Source organism: Ylistrum balloti, unplaced genomic scaffold, assembly GCF_031769215.1.
Source record: "Ylistrum balloti isolate Yb309-2 unplaced genomic scaffold, AGI_CSIRO_Ybal_v1 Utg370274, whole genome shotgun sequence".
Lineage (NCBI taxonomy): Eukaryota > Metazoa > Mollusca > Bivalvia > Pectinida > Pectinidae > Ylistrum > Ylistrum balloti.
In genome coordinates this window covers 1009114-1024377 of record NW_026782212.1, presented here as the reverse complement: position 1 = coordinate 1024377, position 15264 = coordinate 1009114, and the positions used below count along the sequence as shown (strand labels likewise).

The window sequence follows — 15264 nt, the reverse complement described above, 5'->3', positions numbered from 1 at the left end:
GTTCCCCTCCACACAGAAATGTGCTAGTTGGTTCCCCTCCACACAGAAATGTTGCTAGTTGGTTCCCCTCCCCACAGAAATGTTGCTAGTTGGTTCCCCTCCACACAGAAATGTTGCTAGTTGGTTCCCCTCCACACAGAAATGTTGCTAGTTGGTTCCCCTCCACACAGAAATGTTGCTAGTTGGTTCCCCTCCACACAGAAATGTTGCTAGTTGGTTCCCCTCCACACAGAAATGTTGCTAGTTGGTCCTCTTCCACACAACAGTATTGCTTGTTGATTCCCTCCACCAAGAAATGTTGCTAGTTGGTTCCCCTCCACACAGAAATGTTGCTAGTTGGTTCCCCTCCACACAGAAATGTTGCTAGTTGGTTCCCCTCCACACAGAAATGTTGCTAGTTGGTTCCCCTCCCCACAGAAATGTTGCTAGTTGGTTCCCCTCCACACAGAAATGTTGCTAGTTGGTTCCCCTCCACACAGAAATGTTGCTAGTTGGTTCCCCTCCACACAGAAATGTTGCTAGTTGGTTCCCCTCCACACAAAAATGTTGCTAGTTGGTTCCCCTCCACACAGAAATGTTGCTAGTTGGTTCCCCTCCACACAGAAATGTTGCTAGTTGGTTCCCCTCCACACAGAAATGTTGCTAGTTGGTTCCCCTCCACACAGAAATGTTGCTAGTTGGTTCCCCTCCACACAGAAATGTTGCTAGTTGGTCCCCTTCCTGACAGAAATAGTCCTTGCTCATCCCCTTAGTGTTAGTTATCATCCCTTATATTTCATACAGAAAAGATGCTTGATTGTTCAGCACCATACAAGTGAAACAATTCTGTTTCCTTCTCACAAACAGAAACACATTGGTCTCATCTATACAGAAATATTCTTGATTTCTTCATGCAAGCATACAAATCTTAGTTTCTCAATGTGGCCAGCTACACAGAAATGGCTTTGAGGGTGGACCCTTTAAGCATGTGTTACCTCCCTTGTCACAACCAGGGGGAGCCCAATTCTGAAGCAGATTTTGTTGTATCCATTAATAAAATGACAATTTTAGTAACATTTAATACTGTCAATAACACTGATATATATCTCTACTCATGCACAGCTGTAAGTTGTATTACCAGGTAATACTAAGTATCATGTTGAAGCAATGCAATAGTATCACTACAACAGTGACCTTACAATAATTCTATCACATCTGATGACCTTTCAACTTTCATACTAAACCTTCCTTGCCATTTATGTTGACCCTTTTAACTTACCATGACAGCTTGATCACACATGTTGAGTTGTGGTTTGCCTGGTACCATGTGTTTCCTATGATTATCTATGGCCGACTGTATTACAGGCACCACAGTTTTATATTCCTCAGTATGGCCCCTAAAACAAATGTATCCAATCAACAGTAACCTATTATTTCTCTGTGTAATATCATCAAAATTAATGGACTAGCTGATAATATATGTAATTTCTGTCTGGCTCCCTGACATTTTTAACTGAATGAAGTATTTCTCTTCCGGCTGTCTGACCTACTTGATGAAGTATTTCTCCCTTGGATCCCTGACCTACTTGATGAAGTATTTCTCCCTTGCTGTCTGACCTACTTGATGAAGTATTTCTCCTTTGGATCCCTGACCTACTTGATGAAGTATTTCTCCCCTCTGTCTGACCTACTTGATGAAGTATTTCTCTCCTCTGTCTGACCTACTTGATGAAGTATTTCTTCCCTTTGTCTGACCTATTTGATGAAGTATTTCTCCCTTGGATCCCTGACCTACTTGATGAAGTTTTTCTCCCCTGGCTGTCTGACCTACTTGATGAAGTATTTCTCCCTTGGATCACTGACCTACTTGATGAAGTATTTCTCCCTTGGATCCCTGACCTACTTGATGAAGTTTTTCTCCCCTGGCTGTCTGACCTACTTGATGAAGTATTTCTCCCTTGGATCCCTGACCTACTTGATGAAGTATTTCTCCCTTGGATCCCTGACCTACTTGATGAAGTTTTTCTCCCCTGGCTGTCTGACCTACTTGATGAAGTATTTCTCCCTTGGATCCCTGACCTACTTGATGAAGTATTTCTCCCCTCTGTCTGACCTACTTAATGAAGTATCTCCCCTGGCTCCCTGACCTACTTGATGAAGTATTTCTCCCCTCTGTCTGACCTACTTGATGAAGTATTTCTCTCCTCTGTCTGACCTACTTGATGAAGTATTTCTCCCCTTTGCCTGACCTACTTGATGAAGTATTTCTCCCCTGGCCCCCTCACCTACTTGATGAAGTATTTTTCCCATGGCTCCCTGACCTACTTGATGAAGTATTTCTCCCCTGGATCCCTGACCTACTTGATGAAGTATTTCTCCCCTCTGTCTGACCTACTTGATGAAGTATTTCTCTCCTCTGTCTGACCTACTTGATGAAGTATTTCTCCCCTTTGTCTGACCTACTTGATGAAGTATTTCTCCCCTGGCCCCCTCACCTACTTGATGAAGTATTTTTCCCCTGGCTCCCTGACCTACTTGATGAAGTATTTCTCCCCTCTCTCTGACCTACTTGATGAAGTATTTCTCCCCTCTCTCTGACCTACTTGATGAAGTATTTCTCCCCTGGGTCTCTGCCAAGATGGAATAGTAATGGTGGATCATGGCGTGTTAGTTCATGGGTAGTCACATTCTGTATGTACTGGCCAGGACAGAAGTCAACACCCTGGTAATCAAATAATAATACTTATAACATATGCTGACACACAACTCTAGAAATATAAAAAAGTCAAAGACATTAGTTAAACAAAATTATTATTTCTTACATTTATAAAAACCATTTAGCTGTGTTAGATAAACTTATGCTTATCTTAATACACTACTAATGTAGATGCTTGTGATATATCATTCACACTTTGACTACAGTAAACTAAATCACCCTGCTTACATAATGTCAACTTATGCTCACTAAATATGTGCTCTACAGGCTTACCCTGTTAAACTCCTTTATTGGGTTGGTGAAAGTCCAGAGGTGAAGTTTGTATTCACCAAGTCTTACTGCCATCAGCTCATTTCCACGGTAATAAAACAAAGGCCTGGTAGATCAAGAATCAAGTGAAATAAAGGCTAAACATACAAAGGTCTACTGAGGACTGGACATAACAAAGGTCTACTGAAGGCTGAATATAGCAAAGGTCAACTGATAGCTGGACATAACAAAAGTCTACTGAGTGCTGGACATACATAGGTCTACTGATGGCTGGACATACATAGGTCTACTGATGGCTGGACATAACAAAAGTCAACTGATGGCTGGACATAACAAAGGTCTACTGAAGGCTGGACATAACAAAGGTCTACTGATGGCTGGACATACATAGGTCTACTAATGGCTGGACATAACAAAGATCTACTGAAGGCTGGACATAACAAAGGTCTACTGAAGGCTGGACATAACAAAGGTCTACTGAGGGCTGGACATAACAAAGGTCTACTGAGGGCTGGACATACAAAGGTCTACTGAAGGCTTGACATACAACAGTCTGAGGACTGGACATATGAAGGTAATCTGAGTACTGGCTGTATAAAGGTCATTAAACAAATGTCTGAGGAGAACTAACATATGACATAAAAAGTTAACTATAGCATTAAAAGTATTAAATATAAAGACTTTCTCTTACACCAAGGGCTTAAGCTATATATCATTGAACAGATCTGATAAATTGGTGCCATTCCCTCACACACCTCTGGACAACAGTGTTGTTAAGCAGGGTTGACCGCAGACTGATGCCATCTATAACTCGGTCTGTAGGGATCTTGACATCAGCCAGGTCCAGCAGTGTCTTGTAGAGATCCATGGTAGAACCCACCTGGCTGGACACCTGGAATTTATTACAATATCATTCACAGTTGTACATACATAATTTACCGATTTGATTGAAACCACTCCTTTTATTGCTCCTTGTTATGTTTTATAAGTTTGCTTTTAATAAGAGATTTAAGAGATTTGAGTTAAAGAAAAAAGGCTAACACAGGACCAGAAACTGTCTGTGCTAACACAGGACCAGAAACTGTCTAGGCTAACACAGGACCAGAAACTGTCTGTGCTAACACAGGACCAGAAACTGTCTGTGCTAACACAGGACCAGAAACTGTCTAGGCTAACACAGAGCCAGAAACTGTCTGGGCTAACCCAGGACCAGAAACTGTCTAGGCTAACACAGGACCAGAAACTGTCTAGGATAACACACGACCAGAAACTGTCTAGGCTAACACAGGACCAGAAACTGTCTAGGCTAACACAGGACCAGAAACTGTCTAGGCTAACACACAACCAGAAACTGTCTAGGCTAACACAGGACCAGAAACTGTCTAGGCTAACACACAACCAGAAACTGTCTAGGCTAACACAGGACCAGAAACGGTCTAGGCTAACAAAGGACCAGAAACTGTCTAGGATAACACACGACCAGAAACTGTCTTGGCTAACACACGACCAGAAACTGTCTAGGCTAACACACGACCAGAAACTGTCTAGGCCAACACAGGACCAGAAACTGTCTAGGCTAACACAGGACCAGAAACTGTCTAGGCTAACACACAATCAGAAACTGTCTAGGCTAACACAGGACCAGAAACTGTCTAGGATAACACACGACCAGAAACTGTCTAGGCTAACACAGGACCAGAAACTGTCTAGGCTAACACACAACCAGAAACTGTCTAGGCTAACACATGACCAGAAACTGTCTAGGATAACACAGAACCAGAAACTGTCTAGGATAACACAGGACCAGAAACTGTCTAGGATAACACACAACCAGAAACTGTCTGGGCTAACACACAACCAGAAACTGTCTGGGCTAACACAGGACCAGAAACTGTCTAGGATAACACAGGACCAGAAACTGTCTAGGATAACACACGACCAGAAACTGTCTAGGATAACACACGACCAGAAACTGTCTAGAATAACACAGGACCAGAAACTGTTTAGGCTAACACAGGACCAGAAACTGTCTGAATAACACAGAACCAGAAACTGTCTAGGCTAACACAGGACCAGTAACTGTCTAGGCTAACACAGGACCAGAAACTGTCTAGGCTAACACAGGACCAGAAACTGTCTAGGCTAACACACGACCAGAAACTGTCTAGGCTAACACACGACCAGAAACTGTCTAGGCTAACACACAACCAGAAACTGTCTGGGCTAACACACAACCAGAAACTGTCTAGGCTAACACAGGACCAGAAACGGTCTAGGCTAACACACAACCAGAAACTGTCTAGGATAACACACAACCAGAAACTGTCTAGGATAACACACGACCAGAAACTGTCTAGGCTAACACAGAACCAGAAACTGTCTAGGCTAACACACAACCAGAAACTGTCTAGGCTAACACATGACCAGAAACTGTCTAGGATAACACAGGACCAGAAACTGTCTAGGATAACACAGGACCAGAAACTGTCTAGGATAACACACAACCAGAAACTGTCTGGGCTAACACACAACCAGAAACTGTCTGGGCTAACACATGACCAGAAACTGTCTAGGATAACACAGGACCAGAAACTGTCTAGGATAACACACGACCAGAAACTGTCTAGGATAACACACGACCAGAAACTGTCTAGAATAACACAGGACCAGAAACTGTTTAGGCTAACACAGGACCAGAAACTGTCTGAATAACACAGAACCAGAAACTGTCTAGGCTAACACAGGACCAGTAACTGTCTAGGCTAACACACAACCAGAAACTGTCTAGGCTAACACACAATCAGAAACTGTCTAGGCTAACACACAACCAGAAACTGTCTAGGATAACACACAATCAGAAACTGTCTAGGCTAACACACAACCAGAAACTGTCTAGGATAACACACAACCAGAAACTGTCTAGGCTAACACAGGACCAGAAACTGTCTAGGCTAACACAGGACCAGTAACTGTCTAGGCTAACACAGGACCAGAAACGGTCTAGGCCAACACAGGACCAGAAACGGTCTAGGCTAACACAGGACCAGAAACTGTCTAGGCTAACACAGGACCAGTAACTGTCTAGGCTAACACAGGACCAGAAACTGTCTAGGATAACACAGGACCAGAAACTGTCTAGGCTAACACACGACCAGAAACTGTCTAGGCTAACACACAACCAGAAACTGTCTAGGCTAACACAGGACCAGAAACGGTCTAGGCTAACAAAGGACCAGAAACTGTCTAGGATAACACACGACCAGAAACTGTCTTGGCTAACACACGACCAGAAACGGTCTAGGCTAACACACGACCAGAAACTGTCTAGGCTAACACAGGACCAGAAACTGTCTGGGCTAACACACAACCAGAAACTGTTTAGGCTAACACAGAACCAGAAACTGTCTAGGCTTGCATTTTCAAGATATTACAAAATATGATTAAAACTATTTCTTTCCAATATTTGCACACAAGAGTGTATACTTTTTTCTGTTGACATAGTATAGATACAGGTAACTAGTAACACACCTGTCCAGGCAGTATCTGCCCTGGCCACCATGCAATGGCTGGTTCTCTCACACCTCCCTCAAATGTTGTCTGCTTTCCACACAGGAAAGGACCATTACTGCCACCTAACAAATTATAAAATCAAGTACTATTCAAATATTATTGTTGGTATTTTTTTCAATTAATACTAAGACATTGGAATTATAACATTGCAAATATATAAAATCAAAGAAAATGTACGGTACATCATACTCACCTGCAGTTTTTGCATATGTTGCTGCCCCGTTGTCTGATGTGAAAAACACAAATGTATTTTTCTCTATGTGTAACTTCTTCAAAGTGTTTAATATCTGACCTACTGCATAATCGAGTTCCCGCACTGCGTCTCCATACCTTTTACAAAAAGATCAGATTGGTTTCTGTATCTAGCATACAAGTCTATTGAAGTACCTCTTCGTAAGAAATGGTGCGGCTTATATTCAGGTGTGGTTTATATGTGGATTAAGATAAAAAAAATCATTTAACTGGCCCTGCGGCTTATATACCAGTGCAACTTATAACCAGTAAAATATGGTAAGAAGAATTATATAACGATAACTATAGGTTTAGTTTTGACGTGTAATTAAACAGGTGTAACACTGGAACAATATGGCTCCAACACAACAAAGACAGCATGGTGGTATCTTACTTTCCAGATGTTTGCAAAATAACATTCAAATGCTGATAGCTGTAGATGAGTTATTCACACAAATTTAGTAGACTAAATATGACAATATAAATTTACCTGCCTCGTTGGCTGGTCTGGTAAAATTTTTCTGACACATACAGTGGCTCATGGGTGGCGTCAGGAGTCCAGTACAGGTAAAATGGTTCATCTGCAAGTGTCTGCTTCTCTATAAATTTTATCCCTTCCTACAATAAATGTTGGGTAAAATGTACCTTGTTGGTTATCTAACTTGTAGGGACAAGAGGATGACTGATCAAATGTTAATGGTTAGCTAGAAATCAGAGTACTCGGAAAGCTGTAGCGAGAATTCACTACAATCCTAAAATATCTTACCAGGACTAGTAGACTGACAATGTCAAAACATAGAAAGACAGCAAGATCTGTGTAAAATAGCCTTAAAGCTGGACAACACAAATATAATGTAGTAGAATTAGAGAATCACATCACTACAAATGTGTGCTTGTCTTTACAATATGGCCAGGCAGCTGTAGACTTTGTGTCGAAACATCATCATAGATTATGGAGGACAATCATACTCACCTCTAGATATATGAGGGTTAAGTTGGACAGTCCAGTACTTCTGTCAATAACAAATTCTTCATAATACCTGCAACAAACACCAGGAAATCAACCAATCAAAAATTAGAAATTGTTACAAAATGCCTCACTTATCCTAGATAACAAAAGATTAAAACTCCTTACTTCCAACCTCAAATTTGTTGTATATATTGTAGATCAGATAGATTTACCTGTCAACCATCTCTATACACAGGTATAGATATATAGATAGATTTACCTGCCAGCCATCTCTATACAAAGGTATAGATATATAGATAGATTTACCTGTCAGCCATCTCTATACACAGGTATAGATATATAGATAGATTTACCTGTCAGCCATCTTTATACATAGGTATGAATATATACATGAAGATAAATTTACCTGCCAGCCATCTCCGCATCTCTGTACACGGGTATATTAGGTGTGTGTATGTCATCAAAAGGCCCAAAGTGACAGTTAGGAGCACCAAACCACTCGTGGAAGCCATGTTTGAGTGGATGGTACTGAGGACGATGTCCCAAATGCCTGCCAAAATACCAAAAATTGTTATAGAACAACTAAACACAAGAAAAAAGTGAGTGAAATAAAATTTCAAATATTTCATGTCATTACATACTTCAGAAGATCTTACGCTTCTTGATGTTTTTTCGGCATTTTGTGAAAATATGGGAGTTTGTAATTATACACTTGACCAAATCTATATAGTATGACTTTGGTTGTGTTGACTAACCACTTGCCAATGATCTTGTTGCGATACCCAGCCTGCTCCAGTAGTTCAGGAAGGAGAATCTCAGAGTCCGGAATTCCTCCCATAATGATCTGGGGAGTGTAAGCTGTAAAATAGCACAGCACCTGTCTTAAACAGTCATTAATAATAGTGATCTATAATAATCAAAAGGATCAAAGATGGGATGTATTGTAGCACCTGTCTATAACAACCACTACAGCTGGTATATCCCATAATAACTTGAGGGATGTATAGTATAATTTACTGTGTTACCTGTCTATAACAACCACTACAGCTGGTATATCCCATAATAACTTGAGGGATGTATAGTATAATTTACTGTGTTACCTGTCTATGACAACCACTACAGCTGGTATATCCCATAATAACTTGAGGGATGTATAGTATAATTTACTGTGTTACCTGTCTATAACAACCACTACAGCTGATATATCCCATAATAACTTGAGGGATGTATAGTATAATTTACTGTGTTACCTGTCTATGACAACCACTACAGCTGGTATATCCCATAATAACTTGAGGGATGTATAGTATAATTTACTGTGTTACCTGTCTATGACAACCACTACAGCTGGTATATCCCATAATAACTTGAGGGATGTATAGTATAATTTACTGTGTTACCTGTCTATAACAACCACTACAGCTGGTATATCCCATAATAACTTGAAGGCTGTATAGTATAATTTACTGTGTTACCTGTCTATAACAACCACTACAGCTGGTATATCTCATAATAACTTGAGGGATGTATAGTATAATTTACTGTGTTACCTGTCTATAACAACCACTACAGCTGGTATATCTCATAATAACTTGAGGGATGTATTGTATAATTTACTGTGTTACCTGTCTATAACAACCACTACAGCTGGTATACATGATATATTTCTGAATTAGTATACTTGGTATATCATGTGAAATCCTTTCTCTGATAAAACCACTCAGGTATAAATTCATATTACATTGTCATAAAATTCTTAAAATATTCTCAAAAAGTATCATCATTGGGCTGAATGGAACTTGTTAGGCCTTACAGTCATGAGCATGGGCGTTGGTCGTGTAGAAACCATTCCTGATTGGCAGACGTCCTGTCAGCAGTGAAGCTCTAGCTGTAAGAGTTACAGAATAACTGTCATCTTTGTAAAGAGTCAGTAATCACTAGTAATTTTTGTTACTGCTACATCAGGTAAATCTAATTCTGGTGTTACAAAAATCTTGTACATGCTCCTATTTACTTGAGTATAGAGATATCATGTATCTTTTGCAGTCATTAGTTTATCAAGGTAAAGTAGGCGACCCTCCACAGGTTCACAGTTCATCTATTTCTTTAAACATCATAGAATATATTTCTTAGTGAATGTGAGAAACTTCATTCCAGGTTGCTATTTAAGTACAATACAAACTGTTCCTGTGTATAAGTTCATTGTGGTAGATAAATGCAAACAGTATTACATGGAGAACAGATTGGGTTCGCTGAGTAAAAATCTGGAAACAGCATCCCCTCAGCAGCCATTTTGTCAAGATTTGGTGTTTCCTTGTTGGGTTCTCCAAACACTCCCAGGTCACCCCATCCCATCTGCCAAGGAAACAGCAACACAACTTTTTTTTTGAACATTATTTACGGATATCAATGATAATATATACAAAACCTTTAATGGAATAGTGATAGAAAAGAAACAGAAGCAGATCCTGAGATAGACAAGGTGTTGGAACATATCAATCAGAGCTGAGATAGACAGGGTGGGAGACTTATCAGAGCTGAGATAGACAGGGTGGGAGACATATCAGAGCTGAGATAGACAATGTGTTGGAACATATCAATCAGAGCTGAACAAGGCAGAGTAAGGAGGCAGAGTACAGCAAGGATAAAGTGCTGATATAAATCAGAGCTGAGATAGATAGAATGGGAGACATATCAGAACTGAGATAGACAGGGTGTATAGACATGTCAGAGCTGAGACAGATAAGGTGTAGATACATATCAGAGCTGAGATAGACAAGGTGTTGGAACATATCAATCAGAGCTGAGATAGACAAGGTGTAGAGTCATATCAGAGCTGAGATAGACAGAATGGGAGACATATCAGAGCTGAGATAGACAAGGTGTTGGAACATATCAATCAGAGCTGAGATAGACAAGGTGTTGGAACATATCAATCAGAGCTGAGTTAGACAAGGTGTAGAGACATATCAGAACTGAGATAGACAGGGTGTAGAGACATATCAGAGCTGAGATAGACAAGGTGTTGAGACATATCAGAGCTGAGATAGACAAGGTGTAGAGACATATCAGAGCTGAGAAAGACAAAGTGTAGAGACATATCAGAGCTAAGATAGACAGGGTGGGAGACATATCAAAGCTGAGATACACAAGGTGTTGGAACATATCAATCAGAGTTGAGAAAGACAGGGTGGGAGACAAATCAGAACTGAGATAGACAGGGTGGGAGACAAATCAGAACTGAGATAGACAAGGTGTAGAGACATATCAGAGCTGAGCTGGACAAGGTGTAGAGACATATCAGAGCTGAGCTGGACAAGGTGTAGAGACATATCAGAGCTGAGATAGACAAGGTGTAGAGACGTATTAGAGCTGAGATAGACAGAATGGGAGACATATCAGAGCTGAGATAGACAAGGTGTTGGAACATATCAATCAGAGCTGAGATAGACAAGGTGTAGAGACATATCAGAACTGAGATAGACAGGGTGTAGAGACATATCAGAGCTGAGATAGACAAGGTGTAGAGACATATCAGAGCTGAGATAGACAAGGTGTAGAGACATATCAGAGCTGAGAAAGACAAAGTGTAGAGACATATCAGAGCTAAGATAGACAGGGTGGGAGACATATCAAAGCTGAGATAGACAAGGTGTTGGAACATATCAATCAGAGTTGAGAAAGACAGGGTGGGAGACAAATCAGAACTGAGATAGACAGGGTGGGAGACAAATCAGAACTGAGATAGACAAGGTGTAGAGACATATCAGAGCTGAGCTGGACAAGGTGTAGAGACATATCAGAGCTGAGCTGGACAAGGTGTAGAGACATATCAGAACTGAGATAGACAAGGTGTAGAGACATATTAGAGCTGAGATAGACAGAATGGGAGACATATCAGAGCTGAGATAGACAAGGTGTTGGAACATATCAATCAGAACTGAGATAGACAGGGTATAGAGACATATCAGAGCTGAGATAGACAAGGTGTAGAGACATATCAGAGCTGAGATAGACAAGGTGTAGAGACATATCAGAGCTGAGAAAGACAAAGTGTAGAGACATATCAGAGCTAAGATAGACAGGGTGGGAGACATATCAAAGCTGAGATAGACAAGGTGTTGGAACATATCAATCAGAGTTGAGATAGACAGGGTGGGAGACAAATCAGAACTGAGATAGACAGGGTGGGAGACAAATCAGAACTGAGATAGACAAGGTGTAGAGACATATCAGAACTGAGATAGACAGGGTGTTGGAACATATCAATCAGAACTGAGATAGACAGGGTATAGAGACATATCAGAGCTGAGATAGACAAGGTGTAGAGACATATCAGAGCTGAGATAGACAAGGTGTAGAGACATATCAGAGCTGAGAAAGACAAAGTGTAGAGACATATCAGAGCTAAGATAGACAGGGTGGGAGACATATCAAAGCTGAGATAGACAAGGTGTTGGAACATATCAATCAGAGTTGAGATAGACAGGGTGGGAGACAAATCAGAACTGAGATAGACAGGGTGGGAGACAAATCAGAACTGAGATAGACAAGGTGTAGAGACATATCAGAGCTGAGCTGGACAAGGTGTAGAGACATATCAGAGCTGAGATAGACAGGGTGTAGAGACATATCTGAGCTGAGATAGACAGGGTGGGAGACATATCAGAGCTGTGATAGACAGGATGGGAGACATATCAGAGCTGAGACAGATAAGGTGTAGAGACATATCAGAGCTGAGATAGACAGGGTGTAAAGACATATCAGAGCTGAGACAGACAAAGTGTAGAGACATACCAAAACTGAGAAAGACAAAGTGTAGAGACAAATCAGAGCTGAGATAGACAGGGTGGGAGACAAATCAAAGCTGAGATAGACAGGGTGTAGAGACATATCAGAACTGAGATAGACAGGGTGGTAGACAAATCAGAGCTGAGATAGACAGGGTGGGAGACAAATCAAAGCTGAGATAGACAGGGTGGGAGACAAATGAAAGCTGAGATAGACAGGGTGTAGAGACAAATGAAAGCTGAGATAGACAGGGTGTAGAGACATATCAGAGCTGAGATAGACAGGGTGTAGAGACATATCAGAGCTGAGATAGACAGGGTGGGAGACAAATCAAAGCTAAGAATGAGACCAGTGTGTAATACTGTTGTATAAATAACCAAGTTCATGACAATGTTTGTCATATGACTAACTTTTTGATTATTTATATGTGACATGTGATATTAATCCTACATTGATTACTTACATGTGACAACGAGCAGGGATATTAATCCTTCTGATCAATAAACTTTTCATTGACTGAGATTTCTTACTGTGTATAAGTCAGTGTGTTTATCAGCTGTGCTTGATTCCATGAATCACAACAGCAACCTGTCACAGTAAGCTTTCAACTGATTGGCAGAAATCTACATTCCCTGTATGTATGTAGTGTGGTAAAAAAAATATACAACCCAAAAGCTGTACCTCATAGAGACAATAGGAAATCAATATACTGCACATAAATACATCTGTAACACTGTTTATATCAACATCTTGAAAAAACAAAAAAATTTTCACTGACCACAAAAATGGAATCTACCATCATCATCATCATCATCATCATCATCATCATCATCATCATCATCATCATCATCATCATCATCATCATCATCATTCTTTATTCCTCAAAGCTGAGAGTACAAAACAATACACAGAAGGCAAAATTAATGAGGTTCTACTATACACAGAAGGCAAAATATCCAGATAAGGGTGGTCCTTGAATTTCATGCAGAATCACATGTCTTCAATCAAAAAGGTTCAACCATGTACAACTGACCCTAGAGTGACTGGATTTTCAAGCTGTCAGCATACACAGTTTCCAGACACTAGAATACCTGGACTTAACAGAGCTGTCAGTATGTACAGTTTCCATACACTAGAGTACCTGGACTTAACAGAGTTGTCCAAACAGTGTCCAGACACTAGAATACCTGGACTTAACAGAGTTGTCTGAACAGTGCCCAGACACTAGAGTACCTGGACTTAACAGAGTTGTCCGAACAGTGTCCAGACACTAGAATACCTGGACTTAACAGAGTTGTCTGAACAGTGCCCAGACACTAGAGTACCTGGACTTAACAGAGTTGTCCAAACACTGTCCAGACACTAGAGTACCTGGACTTAACAGAGTTGTCCGAACAGTGTCCAGACACTAGAATACCTGGACTTAACACAGTTGTCCGAACAGTGTCCAGACACTAGAATACCTGGACTTAACAGAGTTGTCCGTACAGTGTCCAGACACTAGAATACCTGGACTTAACAGAGTTGTCCGTACAGTGTCCAGACACTAGAATACCTGGACTTAACAGAGTTGTCCGTACAGTGTCCAGACTAACAAATTCCATAGTTATAATTACAGAAAGTAGCAAGGGAGATAAATGACATTTATTCCAATTCCACTGAACTGACATATGAATTTAAAGAGATAAGATTGAACTACATATAGCTGTAATTGGTAGCACTTTCAATATCAACACTACACTGTGTACAATGCAGCCTAATAGACACTTACACAGATTTAAACCCAGACACAATTAAGTGCTCACTATGTGTGTGTGTGTGTCAATGATCTAGCTAAACATATACATATCATACTCAACAGTATGTTATGGTGGTTGAACTCACTCACATCGTCCATTAACATCACTATAAAGTTAGGCTTCTGTTGGTCATGGCCACTGACCATCAACAGGACCATACACAGAGTGACCACTGAGACAGCGTTTCCCTCCATCGCTCTAGTGTTTATATCAACTGGTAGTCAGTCCAGGTATTTATACTCCATTTTAAAGTCATGTGACTCATAAAATCCATACCACATGACTTGTCATGTGAGGGTATACAATAAATTCTATCCATGCCCCACTTACTTAAGGGATTTCAGTTGAAATACTCTTGTATGTCAAATCTTTAAGTATATTAATAACAATGAGGAACTGAGCAACATAGCATGGCCATTGTAGTTATTAAGGAAATTATTTGGCCTCGATACTTTAAAAACTCAGAAATGGCTGAGTTTTATAGCTATGTGTTTACTAGGAATACATTATCACCAGGTACAAAAAAAATCTCAGGAGTTATGAAATTCTCAGCACTACAAAACATGTCATATAAGGAATTTTTACATCAACTTGACCTTACATGTGAAATGGGCTTACTGTAGAAAATGGAATTAATCTCAGCTTTGAAGTAAAATCATTACATCCATATCATAAGTCAATTTATCAATGTTTGACAATAAACCTGACCTACATTAATTGCAGTTTCAACAGAAATAATGCAACACCCTACCCCCGATTTTACATGCCAATAAGCCAATGACTAACAATAAGCCCAGTTCTCTTACTACCAATTTCAACAAAATAATTACCTCCATATTATATGTGAATAAGTTCATGTCTGATGATAAGCCCACCTCCATTAATTCCAGTTTCAACAGAAAAGCAGACAAGAGGCCCAAGGGCCAGTCACCTGAGTC

The 15264-nt window shown here is 40.3% G+C and overlaps 1 protein-coding gene across 1 annotated transcript; it reads right to left on the bottom strand.

Moving 5' to 3' along the window:
* Positions 1-234: 234 nt before the first annotated feature.
* Positions 235-14520, bottom strand: LOC132552731 (N-acetylgalactosamine-6-sulfatase-like). The gene is made up of 14 exons (XM_060216925.1): positions 14416-14520; positions 9968-10091; positions 9550-9624; positions 8492-8594; positions 8143-8286; positions 7740-7806; positions 7257-7384; positions 6729-6865; positions 6494-6597; positions 3721-3857; positions 2969-3071; positions 2583-2701; positions 1259-1376; positions 235-1005 (listed from the first exon to the last, which is right to left on the bottom strand). Exons 1-14 carry the CDS (start codon positions 14518-14520, stop codon positions 916-918), a joined length of 1554 nt encoding a protein of 517 aa, XP_060072908.1. The 3' UTR covers positions 235-915.
* Positions 14521-15264: the final 744 nt, after the last annotated feature.

Bases quoted from the DNA above. Each gene is read 5' to 3' on its own strand.
- LOC132552731 (XM_060216925.1), bottom strand. From the start codon at position 14,520: ATGGAGGGAAACGCTGTCTCAGTGGTCACTCTGTGTATGGTCCTGTTG. The intron at 9,625-9,967 runs GTAATACTGTTT...TAACTCTTACAG, and splicing joins GAACCCAATCTGTTCTCCAT to CTAGAGCTTCACTGCTGACA. The intron at 6,866-7,256 runs GTAAATTTATAT...TTTTTGTAAAAG, and splicing joins CAGACCAGCCAACGAGGCAG to GTATGGAGACGCAGTGCGGG.